This window comes from Rhinopithecus bieti, unplaced genomic scaffold (genome assembly GCF_001698545.2).
Source record: "Rhinopithecus bieti isolate Rb0 unplaced genomic scaffold, ASM169854v2 scaffold_1673, whole genome shotgun sequence".
NCBI lineage: Eukaryota > Metazoa > Chordata > Mammalia > Primates > Cercopithecidae > Rhinopithecus > Rhinopithecus bieti.
This window is the reverse complement of record NW_016804690.1, coordinates 7202555-7217956: the sequence shown is the minus strand read 5'-3', so window position 1 is coordinate 7217956 and position 15402 is coordinate 7202555. Positions and strand designations below refer to the sequence as shown.

Here is a 15402-nt window from a genome sequence, read left to right as displayed (position 1 = left end):
TGTTAGCCAGGATGGTCTCGATCTCCTGACCTCGTGATCCGCCCGTCTCGGCCTCCCAAAGTGCTGGGATTACAGGCTTGAGCCACCGCACCCGGCCCACAGCTGTGTTTTTAAGTATTATTATTACAACTATCAGGATGACCTCATCATTAGAAAGGTCAAAGTTTTTTTTTTATTATTTAAATAAAGCACTTTACCTATTAAAACTTAATTGAACCATAAGACATTATCCAGTATATGACATTCTCAGAAAAATTCCAGTCACATAATTAAATGTCCTTCAAAATGAAATAGAGTAAAAAATAAAATAAATAGTGCACAAATCTTTAACTCAGTAATACTTTCTTTATGGTTCTTTATTCCTTACTCAGTATCATCATTCATGCAAACCAATGTATTTAACAACTGAAATGGAATATAGCCTCCTAAAATAATAGATTCTAAAAGGTAACTGTTATAAACTATTGTCAGCTGACATCAGTAAGAAAAGCTACCCCCTTTCCCCAAGGGAGATAACAATTTCATGGAGAGGACAAGTTAAAGAAATATCCCACTATTCCACTATGGACATATAAAACATTTTAAACACAATTTATCAAGCATGTAACTAATAACAGTTATGCAGTCATCTGCTTACATGAACTAGGCTGCAAACAACTTTAAAAGGACATTTTTTAGGACACTTTCATCGAAGGAAGTAAACTGAGCAATCATGAACAGGGCATGACAGCAGAAAGAGGTGAAAAGTGAGCCTTCCAGGTGGGGCCAATCATTTCAAACTCTGAGAAACAATTCACTCCTGTTTAGTAGTATTAGAGGTGATTTCTCTTACATGTGAAAGAATGTGGGCCCATATGTTATGTCAAGTCACTTAAAATCTCCCAGAGGACCTGCCTGCTATAATGGAACTGTTCAATCTCCAAGCAGACCATGGCCTGCCTGTTCCTCCCTTTTCTGCTTCTTGCCATCCCTTCTTCGTTCCGTTCCCCTCTAGAAGCACACCATGTTGCTTCATGACCTAAGTCCCTGCTCATGCCCTCCCCTCTGCCCAGAGTGGCTACCCTGCTATTCTTCACCTGGATAATGACTACTACTTTTCCAAGACTGCTCTCAAGTTCTGTCTCCTAGAAAAGTAATTCCCAGACTGCAGAGATGGTCATTTCACTTGTAAATATGATAAAAATACAGAGTATATAGACACACTGCAGTCTTTTGGGTCTTTGGCATGTATGTTACTGTTTAACCAAATCTATATTACATTCTTCTAAAGATCCAAGAACTGTACCTAAATCTAGGTTTTAAAAATGGCTCCTAACACATTGGATGAGATATATTTAAATCTCTAAAGATGGGAAAATGAAGAGCACACATTTTCCAGATCCCACAGAAAAGAACCATTAAATCTCAAACGCTAGGGTTTTCTTCAGCCAGTTGTCAAGGATCAGAAGGAAAAGCAATTGAATGAAATAGGCACTAGACTCAAACTTATTGCTCTATTCAGTCTGCTGGAGTCCACTAATGCAAAGAGACAGGGAAAAATAACATCTTTACAGTAAAATGCCTGAATTCTCAATTAATTATAATAGTGCTTCTATAACCAACTCTATTTGAAAAGGAGTTAAGACAAAAGTGTGCATAGTATATTTTCTAGGGAAAACCCAGAAAGCTTTCACTAGAAGACCAAAGAGAAACTATGGTCTGTACAATGTCTTTTATTATTATTATTTTATTGTTATTTTTGTTTATTTATTTTTGAGATAGAGTCTCACTCTGCTACCCAGGCTGGAGTGCAGTGGCATGATCTCGGCTCACTGAAACCTCCAACCCCTGGGTTCAATCAATTCTCCTGACTCATCCTCCCTAGTAGCTGGGATCACAGGCATGCACTACCACACCTGGCTAATTTTTGTATTTTTTTTTTAGTAGAGACGGGGGTTTCACTATGTTGGCCAGCCTGGTCTCGAACTCTTGACCTCAAGTGATCTGCCTACTTTGGCCTCCCAAAGCACTGGAATTAGAGGTGTGAGCCAGTGCGCCCGGCCCTGTACAATGTCTTTTTTAAACCTCCTGCTTGCTGATCAGGAAAACAGCTTAAAATGCAACCATCTCATTTCCCACATTACACATTAAACTTCACTTACTCATTTATGTCATCCACTTACCCACCTACCTCTACCACCTTAAGGTTGCATTAAGTACCTGCAACATGCAATGCTTTGTCAGAATGAAATGATATATCTTTTCAGCTTAGGCTAAGATAGGGAAGATGATATACACAAGGGGGCAGCAGTATTTGACCAATCAGTGGCTTTTCTCCCTTTTACGGCCATTATAGCATCTAAAGAAGTTTTGAATTTAAATATATTTGACCAGGGAATGCACTTTCTAGTGTGCTGATACATCCCCTAACACCAAGCTACTTCACACATGTGTATTATCTGCCTGGCCCCTAGAAGGCATTTGAGCTTCGGACTCCTGAGGTAAATGAGTGATAATAGTTCCTTTACAGTTACAAAGTCCTATCACCTACACTATTTCATCTTATCTTTTATTATTCCTATTATAGGGATGAGAAACATGAAGCTCAAAGGGGTGATTTCTCCAAGGTCACATAGCCAGTAAATCATGGATCTGGGAGAGGTAATTCTGAATCAACTAGAGAGAATTCAGATATGAAAATGGAAAGATAGGTAGAAGCACTAGTGGCAAAGGCCTAGAATTGCAAGAAAAGTAATTTATATTTTATTTTGTAAACCAAGGAAAGGCAGTAAACAATTTAAATTAGAAGTCAAAAGGGTCACAAAGATCATATTAGAATTTGAGGAGACTTGATAGTGGTACAAAAGAAAGTAGAAAAGTTAACGACTAAACAGGGAGAATAGTTAGGCTATGTCAACAGCCAAGAGATTGAAATGAGACATATATATATGTTGAACATATATACACACACACACATGCATATATATGATGAACATATATGAACTCTGACTTCTAATTTAAATTGTGTGTATGTGTGTGTGTGTAAGACTAACGGACCTGTTTAAAAAACATTTGTTTTGCTTGAAAATAGTAAAATTTCCCTGGTAATTCCTAAAAGCATAGTTAAAAGCATTGACAAAACGTCTGTCTCTAGGATGAATTCACACTGAACTAGAAAGATTAGCGAGACAGATGGAAGAGATAGACAATGGGACCAGAAATAACTAAACCCTGGCTAATATCTTATTATGTGAGTTACTTATTCTCTCTAAATCATAACTTCGTCTTTTGAAAGGTGAATATGATAAAACTGTTGTCCTTCAAAAAACTGAGTTTAACCATGCAAAGTTGACAACTGTGACATTGCAGTTATTGTTAAAGTCTACATTACTGACAGTAATAGAGAAAACCCTAAACCTTAGTAATACACGAACTCTGTATTAACCAATTCTATAAAATAACTAGAAGAAATCACCAAAAACTATTATCAGTATTTTAAAAGAAAGGCATAAGCATTTTAGTTTATCATTTTTTATTTAAAGAAACATGATCTGATTTACTTTTATATTTAATGTGATGGGAAAACAATCAGGAAGTACACATAAGTCAGATTATTTTAAAGTTTTACAGCTAGCTAAATCTATTAAAACCTATAATTTGTTAATGTAGAAATTAATCTGGCAAGTTCAAGTGAGTAACAGATTTTATAATAAAGACTTCATATATCAAAAAAAATGAACAAGTTCACAACTTAAAAAAGGAACTACTTTTTGATAAACAAGAAAGACTTGGAATTAATTTTTGATCTTTGCCTTAGAAAATGTACCTTTTCTTCGCCATGTAGGTAGCCCAAATAATTAATTCTACTCAGTCTATTCTGGCAACACAAGCTACATTTTTTGACTGCTAACTTAATCATATAGCATCTTGTATTATAGCAACTACATAAATTTGCCAATAAGTTACCAGTTTGAGTCGAATTAGTTAATGTCACTTTCTACTTTAGAATTTTAATTGGTATAACTCAAAAATATAGGCTTAACACCAAGCCTCAAAACACGTTGATTTCAAACACATTTTATTAAATTGGTGGGAAAGTAGATGGCTTCTCACTTTCATTTTTAAAGTTTATATAATAGCACAGAGGAGGTGAAGGTATACAAAAAGGGAAACCAGTATGACTTCACTATGGAATTAGTGAAAGTACAAAATTAAAATAACAGGAGTCACTGTTCACCATATGATATTGAAAAAAATCTAATTTAAGTAACATTAAAGAGTATAAAGAATGGGAAGTGTTCCTGAATCATTTATCGAATTTTTAAAACTGAGCACTACATTTTGTACATGTAGTGTTTGTGGAAAACCAAACTGATTTCAATCACTTAGGATACATTATCAAAAAAAAAAAAAAACCTGAACATGTATATTTAGAGATTAAAAATGTATACCTGGGGATTAATAAGAAGATATTTCTGCAAGACATAGAGATAGAATATAGCTTCCCTTTAATGCCACTGTTGGGTTACTGCTATCAACAGAAAATAAAAGCAGATGCCCATTCTGATCAATATCTGAAACCTAATTCAAATGGTTATTTCTCTTCTTTGTACCACTTACATGAAATGATGGTACAACCCCATGTATTCCAGCCCACCCCGACTTTTGATTCAAAATGGATCTATGGCAACAATTATCTAACAACCTCTTAAGTGCTTGTTTTATGAATCTGGCCGTTACTCAAGAAGTTTCATTGAAAAGTCTTTTAATCTCCTTCTGAAAAGAATTTACAGGACTGCATTTAAGTTCAAGTTCAAGGGTATTAAAATGTACAAAGGAGGGTGAAAAAGGTGCTAGGTTATAGATTTTAACTTCTTAACTAGAAAATTGACTCAAAATAGATTTTCTAATTTACAATGAATCAAAAGAAAAAACATTAGACCATAGCAGAAGTGACACAAATGTATCAAAAATGAAATGAATAAACATTTGAGGAGATTTATTATTAGAAATTGCAATAAATTTTGGAAAGATGAATTGATTTTAGTTAAAAGGTATAACTGACAATTTATTGGGCGGGAAGATGCATTATTTTCCAATTGTTATCCATCTAGAGTAAAACTGATTTGTGTCCTATTGTATTTTATGGAAAAGGAGAGTGCAACTTTCAGTGATTTAGATTAAATGTATTAATCATAACCAAGCACTGTGAACTATATATCTACTATTAAAGAAGATTTTTGACATTTAATTCTGTAGCAATATTTTGGCTCTGTACCACTCTTCCTAAATCCAATTCCTGCTACAGTTGGCAGATTTCTCCCTTTTAATTTTATGAGGCTTAAAGTAGCATTTAACCACCCATGCGGTAAATAATGCGGGATTAGAAATATTTAGTGTTTTGTTTCCCTTTCAAGAGTGGTAATCCATCAAATCCAAAAATGTTCTCTAAAATTTTTCTATATTTTCGGCAATCTGTAATATATCGTATCATAAAAACCATAAAATTAAATAAAATGCATTACATAGCTAGAATAGATCTGCTTTTCTAAAGAACTGCGTTAACCTAAAAAAGCAGGTAAAATGCACTTTCAACCAGAAGCACGAATCCTTATTGCAAAACAAAACAAAATTAAAATTAAAGATTAAAACAGGATACTTAATTAGAATCTTTTAATTTTGTTTCTTCAGGTAATGAATCTTAAGGAGTATGCAAATAATTTCTAAGTAGTTTAACCATTTAGCATCTATCTAAACAAGATACTGTTAGAAGTATTAGAATAATACAGAACAATTATTTAACATCTAGATGCTCTAGGTAGGTGGCTAAGTGCTTCATAAATGTAAAACTAAATTTTAAACTTAATATATCACATATGATGCATATTTGTTCCCAAGAAACACATTTAACTCATAATTTTTTCATACACGTGAGGCACAAGGCAAAAACGAATTGATTCATCTTCAGGAGCTAATATTTCTAACTATAATTTAGAACAGTTACAAAACATTTTTATATTTAACATGTGAACTTAAAAATAATTAACAACTGCTGTTTAAAAAAGTATTTTTTATTATTAAATCAAATTAACCAACAGAAGTAAAATTGACTTTAAACAACATCAAATTCTAACTTTTACAATTTAATTTATATGAAATGCTAATTTTGGTTATTAATGATTCCAAATTATTATAATAATCACACTGTAACTGCATGTGGTACTTTGAGATATATCAAAGTAATAAAGTAACCTGTCAAATGAGTAATTATCTATATTTAATCTATATATAAAACAAATGGCCCAGAAATGAGTAAAGTCTGTAATTCACTCAAGACACAGTGATACTATATATTCATGGTTAGAACATCTAATTTCTTCATACATATTCATACCTTAATTCACTTAAAAAATTCATGATTATAATTGTTGTAAAAATAAGTTTATGTCCTCCTAGTGACTAAATGAAATCAAGGATTACCTATTAGAAATAAGATAATCTAAAAAGAAAATGTGTGTGTGTGTGCACATGTGTGTAAAGGTACCCTTCCCATATATAAAGTGCCTGCTTCGCCCTCCTTGTCCTTCACAGTGCTCCACTGTGGAGCTGGGAGTTATATATTGAGAGAAATAGGATGAAAGAAAACGCATCCAGTCAGCTAGACAGCTAGCACCTTTAAGGAGCATGCCAAAGGAAAGTAAGGGCATTTCAGTAACAAATATATGATTACAGTAAGATGTTAAGGAAAGAGGGTGACTCTGAGATTACGTTCAGTCAAGGAATGAGTTAGATTAACTGGTATTTCCTAAAAACAGTCAATTCCAAAAGTTGAGCAAGCACAGTTTTGAGAAGCTATATGAGGAAGAAGGATTAGTGAAGAAGGAACAGGTCTGATATTAGTATACATGAAAGGGGCTAATGCCAAATACGTGGCTTGAATTAAATTATTTATTTCAATATCATTTATAATTTTAAAGAGTAAACTAAGGATTCAACAGTAAAAACCCTTGAATCTTTCCCCAAAAGGGGAACTCAATAAAATTTTGAGACAGGCAACGTTGTAAAGTTTACAAGTAATATAAATTTCAAGTCTCAGTGTTTTCAAAAGTAACATTCAAAAAAGCAACATCACTATAGCTCTAGCTGAAAATATGGAAAAAAAGCATATTTTTCTGAGAATTTTAATTTACAACAGAACTGGAGTTCAGAGATCTAACTGTGATCCCTTTTTTTTTTTTTTTTTTTTTTTGACGGAGTCTCACTTTTATTGCCCAGGCTGGAGTGCAGTGGCGCAATCTCAGCTCACTGCAACCTCCAGCTCCTGGGTTCAAGAAATTCTCCTGCCTCAGCCTCCTGAGTAGCTGGAATTACAGGCGTGTACCACCATGCTTGGCTAATTTTTGTATTTTCAGTAGAGAAAGGGTTTTTACAAGCATGAGCCACTGCACCCGGTCGATCCTTCTTAACGTAGGCAATTATTTGAAAATCTATTTGTGAACCCATAAAATGGATCCTACAAAGGTGCTCCTTATAAAACATTAAGTGTTATTCAAATATTTACTATTGTCACTAACTTTTAAAATATATATATGTGTGTATATATATATGTGTGTGTGTGTATATATATGTGTGTGTGTGTATATATATAAAAGAAAACTGACAGGTAACAGAATAATTTACATTTTAATAAACTTGAGAAAGAAAAAACCTACATGTCACAGTAAGAATCTTTTAACATAACTTAAATCAAAAGATACCAAGAATAGGAGAGAAAATATTAAGTGGGGTGAAGTGGTAGAAGAAAGAATTGATAGAAAGAAGGATAAAGAGTATCTTTACATTATGAAAAACGATTACATTGAAAATTAAAACACATTTACAATTCAAAAAATTTAATTTCATAAACCAAACTCAGAATAATGATTTGCCCAGTATATTCATTAAATTGACCAAAATATCTGGCTGAGATATATTATTTTAGTGGGCAGTTAGGTTTATCAAATTTTTAAAAAATTAACTGGAAATATATATTTTACCGTTACAAGGAATGCTGTATAGCTTGATGGTTAAGTCCTTGGGAAATTGGCCACGAGGTAGTGTTAAAATCCTGTGACCTTGAACAAGTCATTTAAGCCATTTGTTCCTCAGTTTCCTGGTCTATAAGATGGAGAGGAGATAATATTGACCTAATTAGGCTTTTTGTGAACATTAAATGATTTGATATACATAAAAAGATTAGAATAAAACCTGGCAATTAATAAGAACTCAATAAATGTTAGCTATTATAATGAATAGTAATCAAATATTTCTGCCCTTTTATATTAGTTTAACACAAAAGCTGATATGAAAAATAATTTAATAATATTCTATAATGAAATATTATACTGCCAAACGAATGAAAATATAGGTATGATTTAGGATCTCTCCATCATTTTTTTCAAGTGTATAAAGCAAGGTTAAAGTCACAGAAGCTCTGTTTGTACAGATGAGTATGGAAGGGACTGGGCACAGGGAAGGACTTTCTACTGGATACTTTCTATTTGAATTTTAAAACCTGTGTATTTATTATTTTAAAATAACGATAATTAAAAGAAAAGAACACTAGCTAGGACTTCCCAGGAAATCTAACACACTGATCATACATTTATTTCAGCTTCCTCCCAAAGCCCCATTAAAATCAATAGAATAAAAAGGTACAACTCCACAAGGACAAAGAAAACAGAAAAGAAGATACCAACAGACAAAGTATGTCAACAGGCCAGGTGTGGTGGCTGTAATCCCAGCACTTTGGGAGGCTGAGGCGAGAGGATCACTTAAGGCCAGGAGTTTGAGAACAGCCTGGACAACATAGCAAGACCCCTGTCCCTACCAAAAAAAAAAAAAAATTAAAGATTAGCTGGGCATGGTGGTCAGTGTCTATAGTATTAGCTACTCAGGAGGGTGAGGCAGGAGGATCACTTGAGCCCAGGAGTTCAAGGCTGCAGTTAGCTATGAGGGAACTACTGCACTCTAGCCTGGGCAACAAAGTGAGACTCTTGTCTCTTAAAAAACAAAAAAGGCAAAATCACAGAAGATGAAAATCAAACAGATGTGAGGCTGACCGCTCAGCTTCTTCTATGTGCAACAGGGTGGGGAGAGGGTGGCAATAAAAAACAAGCTGACTGAAACACTACACCCCAGAAAAGTTCACACATTGGAGGCTCTAGATACCTGTTAAACAGGAAATTCATAGATAGTCTATTTTCTAAAAAGTTGATCCCCAGATCCCATTTCTCAGCCCATACAGTCATATATTACAACTTCTACCCTATATCCCACCAGAAGCTCAAAACTGATTATATGAAAATGTTACACTAGCAAGGGGACATTCCTACAAAGCTCATGATACTCTTTTACTAAAATCAGGAAAATTCAGTGAAAACCTGCACAATGAATAAAACCTGTCCTTCTTTACAACAAGAATGTTGGCTAGTGGACTCCATTGTATCCCCCACCCCAAAAAACAAAGGCATGTCATTCTCTCTCCAACTCGCCAAAGGGAAATCCCTATGGATAGCAGCACTTACAGATCCCCAACAAAAAGGTCTAGCAAGCCCTGCATCTGCACACCAGGCATTCAATCATCTTTTTAATGTGCTGTCAACTGTAACTGCATATGCTATCATGTCATGAAGCACATAAAAGGGCAAAATTAAAACAATGAAAACCTTGGAAACTAATATTTGTCAGAAAGAATGCTGTTGTTACTTAAAGTTACACTGGCAATATAACTAGTGGTGGAAAACTGCCTATAAAACATAGGGTCGGTGGGTGCAGTGGCTCACATATGTAATCCCAGCACTTTGGTAGGCTGAGGTGGGAGGATTACTTGAAATAAAGAGTTTAAGACCAGCCTGGACAACATATCGAAACCCTGACTCTACTAAAAATACAAAAAAATTAGTTAAGTGTGCTGGTGCATGCCTGTAATCCCAGCTACTCAGGAGGCTGAGGCACAAGAATCACATGAACCTGGGAACTAGAGGTTGCAGCGAGCCAAGATTGCACTGTTGCAATCAAACTGGGGCCACAGAGCCAGATTCTGTCATGAAAACAAAAGAAAACAAAACAAAAAACCGTAAGGTCATACCCAGTAAATAACCATCAACATTAAAAAAAAAAATTTTTTTTTGAGACAGAGTCTCACTCCGTTGCCCAGACTGGAGTGCAGTGGCTCAGTCTTGGTTCACTGCAACCTCCACCTCCTGGGTTCAAGCGACTCTCCTTCCTCAGCCTCCCAAGTAGCTGGGATTACAGGTGCCTGCCACCATGCCTGGCTAATTTTTTGTATTTTTAGTAGAGATGGGGTTTCACCATGTTGACCAGGCTGGTCTCAAACTCCTGACCTCGTGATCCGCCTGCCTCGGCCTCCCAAAGTGTGCGATTACAGGCGTGAGCCACTGCGTCCAGCCTAAAAAAATATTAAACACATACAATGTGCTAATAACTCCCATCACTGGAGCTATTGTATGTGCTAACAGGATTCCCATCATTGGGTACACATAGTTAAAGCAAGCAGATGGTTAACAATATAATATACTAGGTTATCTGTGAATGAATTAATGAGTGGCGGAGACAGAAGGTATAATGCCATTTCGGATAACAGTGACTTCAAAAGTGTGAAGAGTTGGGGAAGGTTTTGAAAAAAAGGTATAGAATTGAACTGATACCTGAAGGACATGAATCTAGCAGGAAGAAGTGAGGGGTACACTGTTGTGAACAGAGGTGTAATATACATGGATATGGTTGAATATGGGAAGGCTGGAGAAAGGGTGGGGGCACTGAGAACATAAAACCATCTGGAAAGGAGTGAAGTATTATATAGGCCATAGGTGAAGAAGGAAAATAGAAAAGAACAAATCTGAATTTTATTAAGATGGCAATGGAAACTATTTCTTGGCACAGGAGTGACATGAGCATAACCACACTTTAGAAATGTTTACTTGGAGTTACGTGTGATATAGATTCGAGGCAGGAAAATCAAAAGACAGACCAGGGAGGAGGCTATAAAAATGTAAGGCTATGAGATACTACATTAGGGTAGTGATAGATGAAATTGAAAAGAAGGGGCTGCTATGACAGATGAAGAAATAAGGCTCAGACTTGTCTAGATGTGGCAAGAGTGGAGGCAGACAAAGATAACACATAAAACCAAATGTTAAGGACCAAAACCCACTTAGGATCAATGCTTCCCTTAACAAATGTTAGGTCGCTTTTTTTGCTCCTCCTTTCTCAATTTTCAGTAACCAAACTGTAAGGTACCTGAGGACAAATTTTGTATCCCCGGCCCCTTGAACAATGAAGATATCCTAAGTCTTCATGACATGTGCATACAGCTGAACCACAAACTTTATAGTTGAAAACACAATTAGGCAAGACATCAAGTTTTTGAGTCAAATGTAACATACACTTATTTTTTCATCTGACAAATGATATAAAATACTTTTGTGAATTTTATGAGTATTTTGTGAAATGAAAATTAGAAGAATTTATTAAGGATACATTTAAATGAGATAAAATGAGATGAAATGTAAGTAATAAACGTTTATCTAGCCGGGCAAGGTGGCGGGCGCCTGTAGTCCCAGCTACTCGGGAGGCTGAGGCAGGAGAATGGCGTAAACCCGGGAGGCGGAGCTTGCAGTGAGCTGAGATCCGGCCACTGCACTCCAGCCTGGGCGACAGAGCAAGACTCCGTCTCAAAAAATAAAAAATAAAAAATAAAAGTAATAAACGTTTAGTTTTTAAAGAACAATTTCTAGACTGAATACTTCAAAATCAATTCAAATCTAAAACACCTCAAAAAAACCAAGTAGACACCATTAAATGTTACTACATAGTTACATGTCACTTAAAGATAAACACTCCTGCAAATTCAGAATTGTATGGACCTGGAATACTTCAATAGTAAACTGTCTATGACCAAACATGAGATTGAAATATGAAGTTCTAAGAGGAAGATTAATGGCACAAGTCATTACTCCTTTGGTAAGAAAAAAAAATCATCAAATTGCCCCCATTAAGTACTGGTCAGTGTTTCAGATAACTGGGACTGAACAACAAAAATTTTACAAGCTTTATTGGCTTAAAACATACATAAGTACCTGCTGGCATCTCTGATTTATCACAATCCCCTTTCCTGGATGACAGTCAACAAATATCTGGTTGGCATTCTCTAACTATAGTAAAGAAAACTCCTATCTAGATGATTTCATTATGAATTTTCAGTTCTTCAAATTGACCTTCAGTTGGAGGACTTGCAGGTGACTTCTGTATAGAAAGTGCTTGTTAAATATTATTTGGAAGTGTTCTACTCATCATTGATTTTGAACTTTTCTGATATTCGGTATCTGACATATCTGAAGGGAAAGTAGAAAACTGAATTTTATAGACCATCAGAATAACTGTATCAGCAACATAAAAGGCAGAAAAACAGAGTAGAAGGTTCCTAGAAAGTAAAATGTTTGCAGCATTTCTGTTTCCCTGATTTTGATTTTTAAAAAATAATAATAATGGGGACTATGGCAATGTCATCACCCTTTCAAAAGACAACTAAAAAAAGGTGTTGTGTCTTCATCTGTGAAGTCAAATGGTCACCAATCAGCAGCCTTAATTTTGAAAGAAAGAGTATTTTAAAACATATTTCAAAGGTTTCTTAGGATACAAAAGAGAAGTTTTAAAATGATAATCATAGTCTAAGAAGTATTTTTAGAAAACCTCACATTTGCAAATTCAATGTTTTAAAGAGATTCATTAAAAGTCCATAGATCATATATATCTCAAAACAAAAAAGTAAAATAAGCCATTTCTTTACTAATAAAGGAATGACTTAAGAATTTGTATGCAAATACTAAACTGAGAAAATAAAAGCAGAAAGCATGGTATTTCATGCATTTTAAAAGGTAATAAAAGACTAGTTGTACCGCATAATATTTAAGTAGCCATGAAAGCAGAAGAGTAAACTGGTAACCTCTGTAGGGAAGTTCTTACATATTAAATTTCAGGACATATATTATGATGAAATCTAAAGGGAACATCCAAAATGCTATATAAATATTTAGCATCTGTAAACTTTCTGTAAAAAAAAATCATTCAAAAGTTACAAAGAAACGATAAATGTTTGAAGTGATGGACATCGTAATTAATCTGATTTATTACATATTGCATATATGTTTCAGAATATCACAATACCCCATAAATATGTATAATTATTACTGTCTCAATTAAAAAAATAAACATAAAGGCAAAAAAAAATATTCAGAAGCATTAGCAGGAAAGATGTACCTAGTAAACAAAAGTGCCTTTTTTTGCTATTCACAGGCCTATCTATAATGACATTTAAAAGCTTTGGGCAATCTGATCAGGAATCACGAGAGATGGCTAAAACCTATCCCAACTTCTTGAACGAAAAGGGATGAATAATGTACGCCCTTGCTCCTTTCCCCAATTGTTACAATGGCAATTAGAAGAAAGGCACTAGACTGTCCAAGGCTGAAAATCCCAGCCTGCAAATCATATTCTCTCCAATCAACATCATATCCTATAATTCTCTAACACTTACCCTACTTAATTTTCTCCATGTCCATTTTTATTTCCTTATTCTCCTCGCAACCTCCACCAGGTTTATTTTTATTCATTAAAATGTAAGCTTCAAGAGATCATATCTAACTTGTTCATCACTAACACCTGAGGCCCAGCAGTATCTGATACTGGTATTACCTAGTATCAAAAATCTTTGTTAAACGAATGGATGTCATGCAAGAGTTGATCAGAATATCAGGTCCAGTAAAAATTTAACGGTTCAGTCTAGTCTATGGATCCTACCTACTGTAGAAAAGGCATGGATCTTAGCCTCCTGATATAGTCTTAACGAGTAATTATCTAATGTACTCTCTACACTGCTGCCCGTGTAATCTTTTAAAAAACAAATCTGATCATCTTTAACCCCTTGGAGATTACATGGGTTCACATGCATTCCCATGGACCACAACGTCCATAAGGACCTAACCCCTGCCCACATTTTCAGCCAAACCTTCCCTGCTACATACCACTCCACACAAGCATATCTTATATCTCAGTAATACTGGATTCACGGTTTCCTGAATACCCCAGGCTGTTTCAAACTTAATCCTTGACCATGCCTTTCCGTCTGCCAATTTCCCTACCCAATCAGTTGGTAAGCTCTAACTTATTCTCGAAGTCTCAGCTAAAAAGATCAACTTCCTTTAAGAGGCTTTCCCAGAGTTTTGCTAAGTTATATGAGAAAGGAGGGGAAAGGAATATAAGAAATACAGAGGATATTAGAACAGCTGAACTAAAAGAGCAATGTGACAGCTAAGAGGCACATTGTAAAACAGGTTGGAGAGATGAGGGACCATGGAAGTCAGGCAGGGAGAACAAGCTGAAACAGAGGAAGCAAGCAGACCAAAAGGTGCTAGAATTAGATCAGCAAAAAGGTATTATAGACTATCTGAGAAACATACAAAGGGAAGAAAGGGTGAAAATGGAGGATTGAGTTCCAGTGATTAATCTGATAGAAGCAGTAAAACATTTCATTATCATTTTTATTATGGCACACATCTTCATTATGCTTGCCATTCAAGATACAAAGAATGCTTGTGAGTATTTCAAAAATAACTCACACTTTGTAACCAGTCATTTTGTAACCAAGAAATGAAGACTACTTTGTGAAGCGAATTTATTTATATTTATTAATATTGGCAACATGACAGAAATATAACTTCCGAATCATATTAATTTTGGCTTGTCAAAGGAAGAACACGTAATAAACTGTTTAAGTTGTAAACATAAATGTATATTATAGATATGTTAATAAGATTAACGAAAATATATATATCTGTAAGTAGCCTGTAGAAAAGTATCTGGCACATAGTAAGTAAGCAACATTGTGTCTGTAGTAATTACTAAAAATACTAACATTCACTTTGCAAGATTCCAGATTTCTGAAGCATCACAAACTCAAATGACAATGAAGTCTTTGAAGTCAAGCCAATTCAAAGACTAAGTTATCAGAGAAGCAAGAACCAATATTTTAAATATATGGAAAAATATATGTTGTCAATTTTGGTAACATTAAAATACCAAGATTGAACACCTGTTCATGTAATTTTCCTAAAGGATTTTAAGACTAAATATGGAGAATATAATAAACATTAAAATACTGTTAATTAAATGAACAAATATACTACTGTATTGGCACTATTTAAATTTGTAAATATCTGCTCTTTTAATAAAGCATAATACAATAAGAATATCAAGACAAACAGATACCATTTAATAGAACTGAATGAAAAGTTGTTCAAGTCATATTTTCAAATAACTGTGGATATTAAATTTTTATGATATTGAATCTACATTGTAAATGAC

The 15402-nt window shown here is 34.6% G+C and overlaps 1 protein-coding gene across 3 annotated transcripts in view; it reads right to left on the bottom strand.

The window, feature by feature from the left end:
* Window positions 1-15402, bottom strand: part of GPATCH2 (G-patch domain containing 2) — a 113374-nt gene that overhangs the window by 69257 nt on the left and 28715 nt on the right. Inside the window, exon 6 of one of the 3 annotated variants that reach the window (XM_017870023.1) lies at window positions 11795-12374. The exons of the other annotated variants lie outside the window; for them this stretch is intronic. Coding sequence (XP_017725512.1) covers window positions 12333-12374 — 42 coding nt within the window. The 3' untranslated portion in view covers window positions 11795-12332. Of the gene's footprint in view, window positions 1-11794; window positions 12375-15402 lie in introns of those variants that run through there. 3 annotated transcript variants of the gene reach the window in all.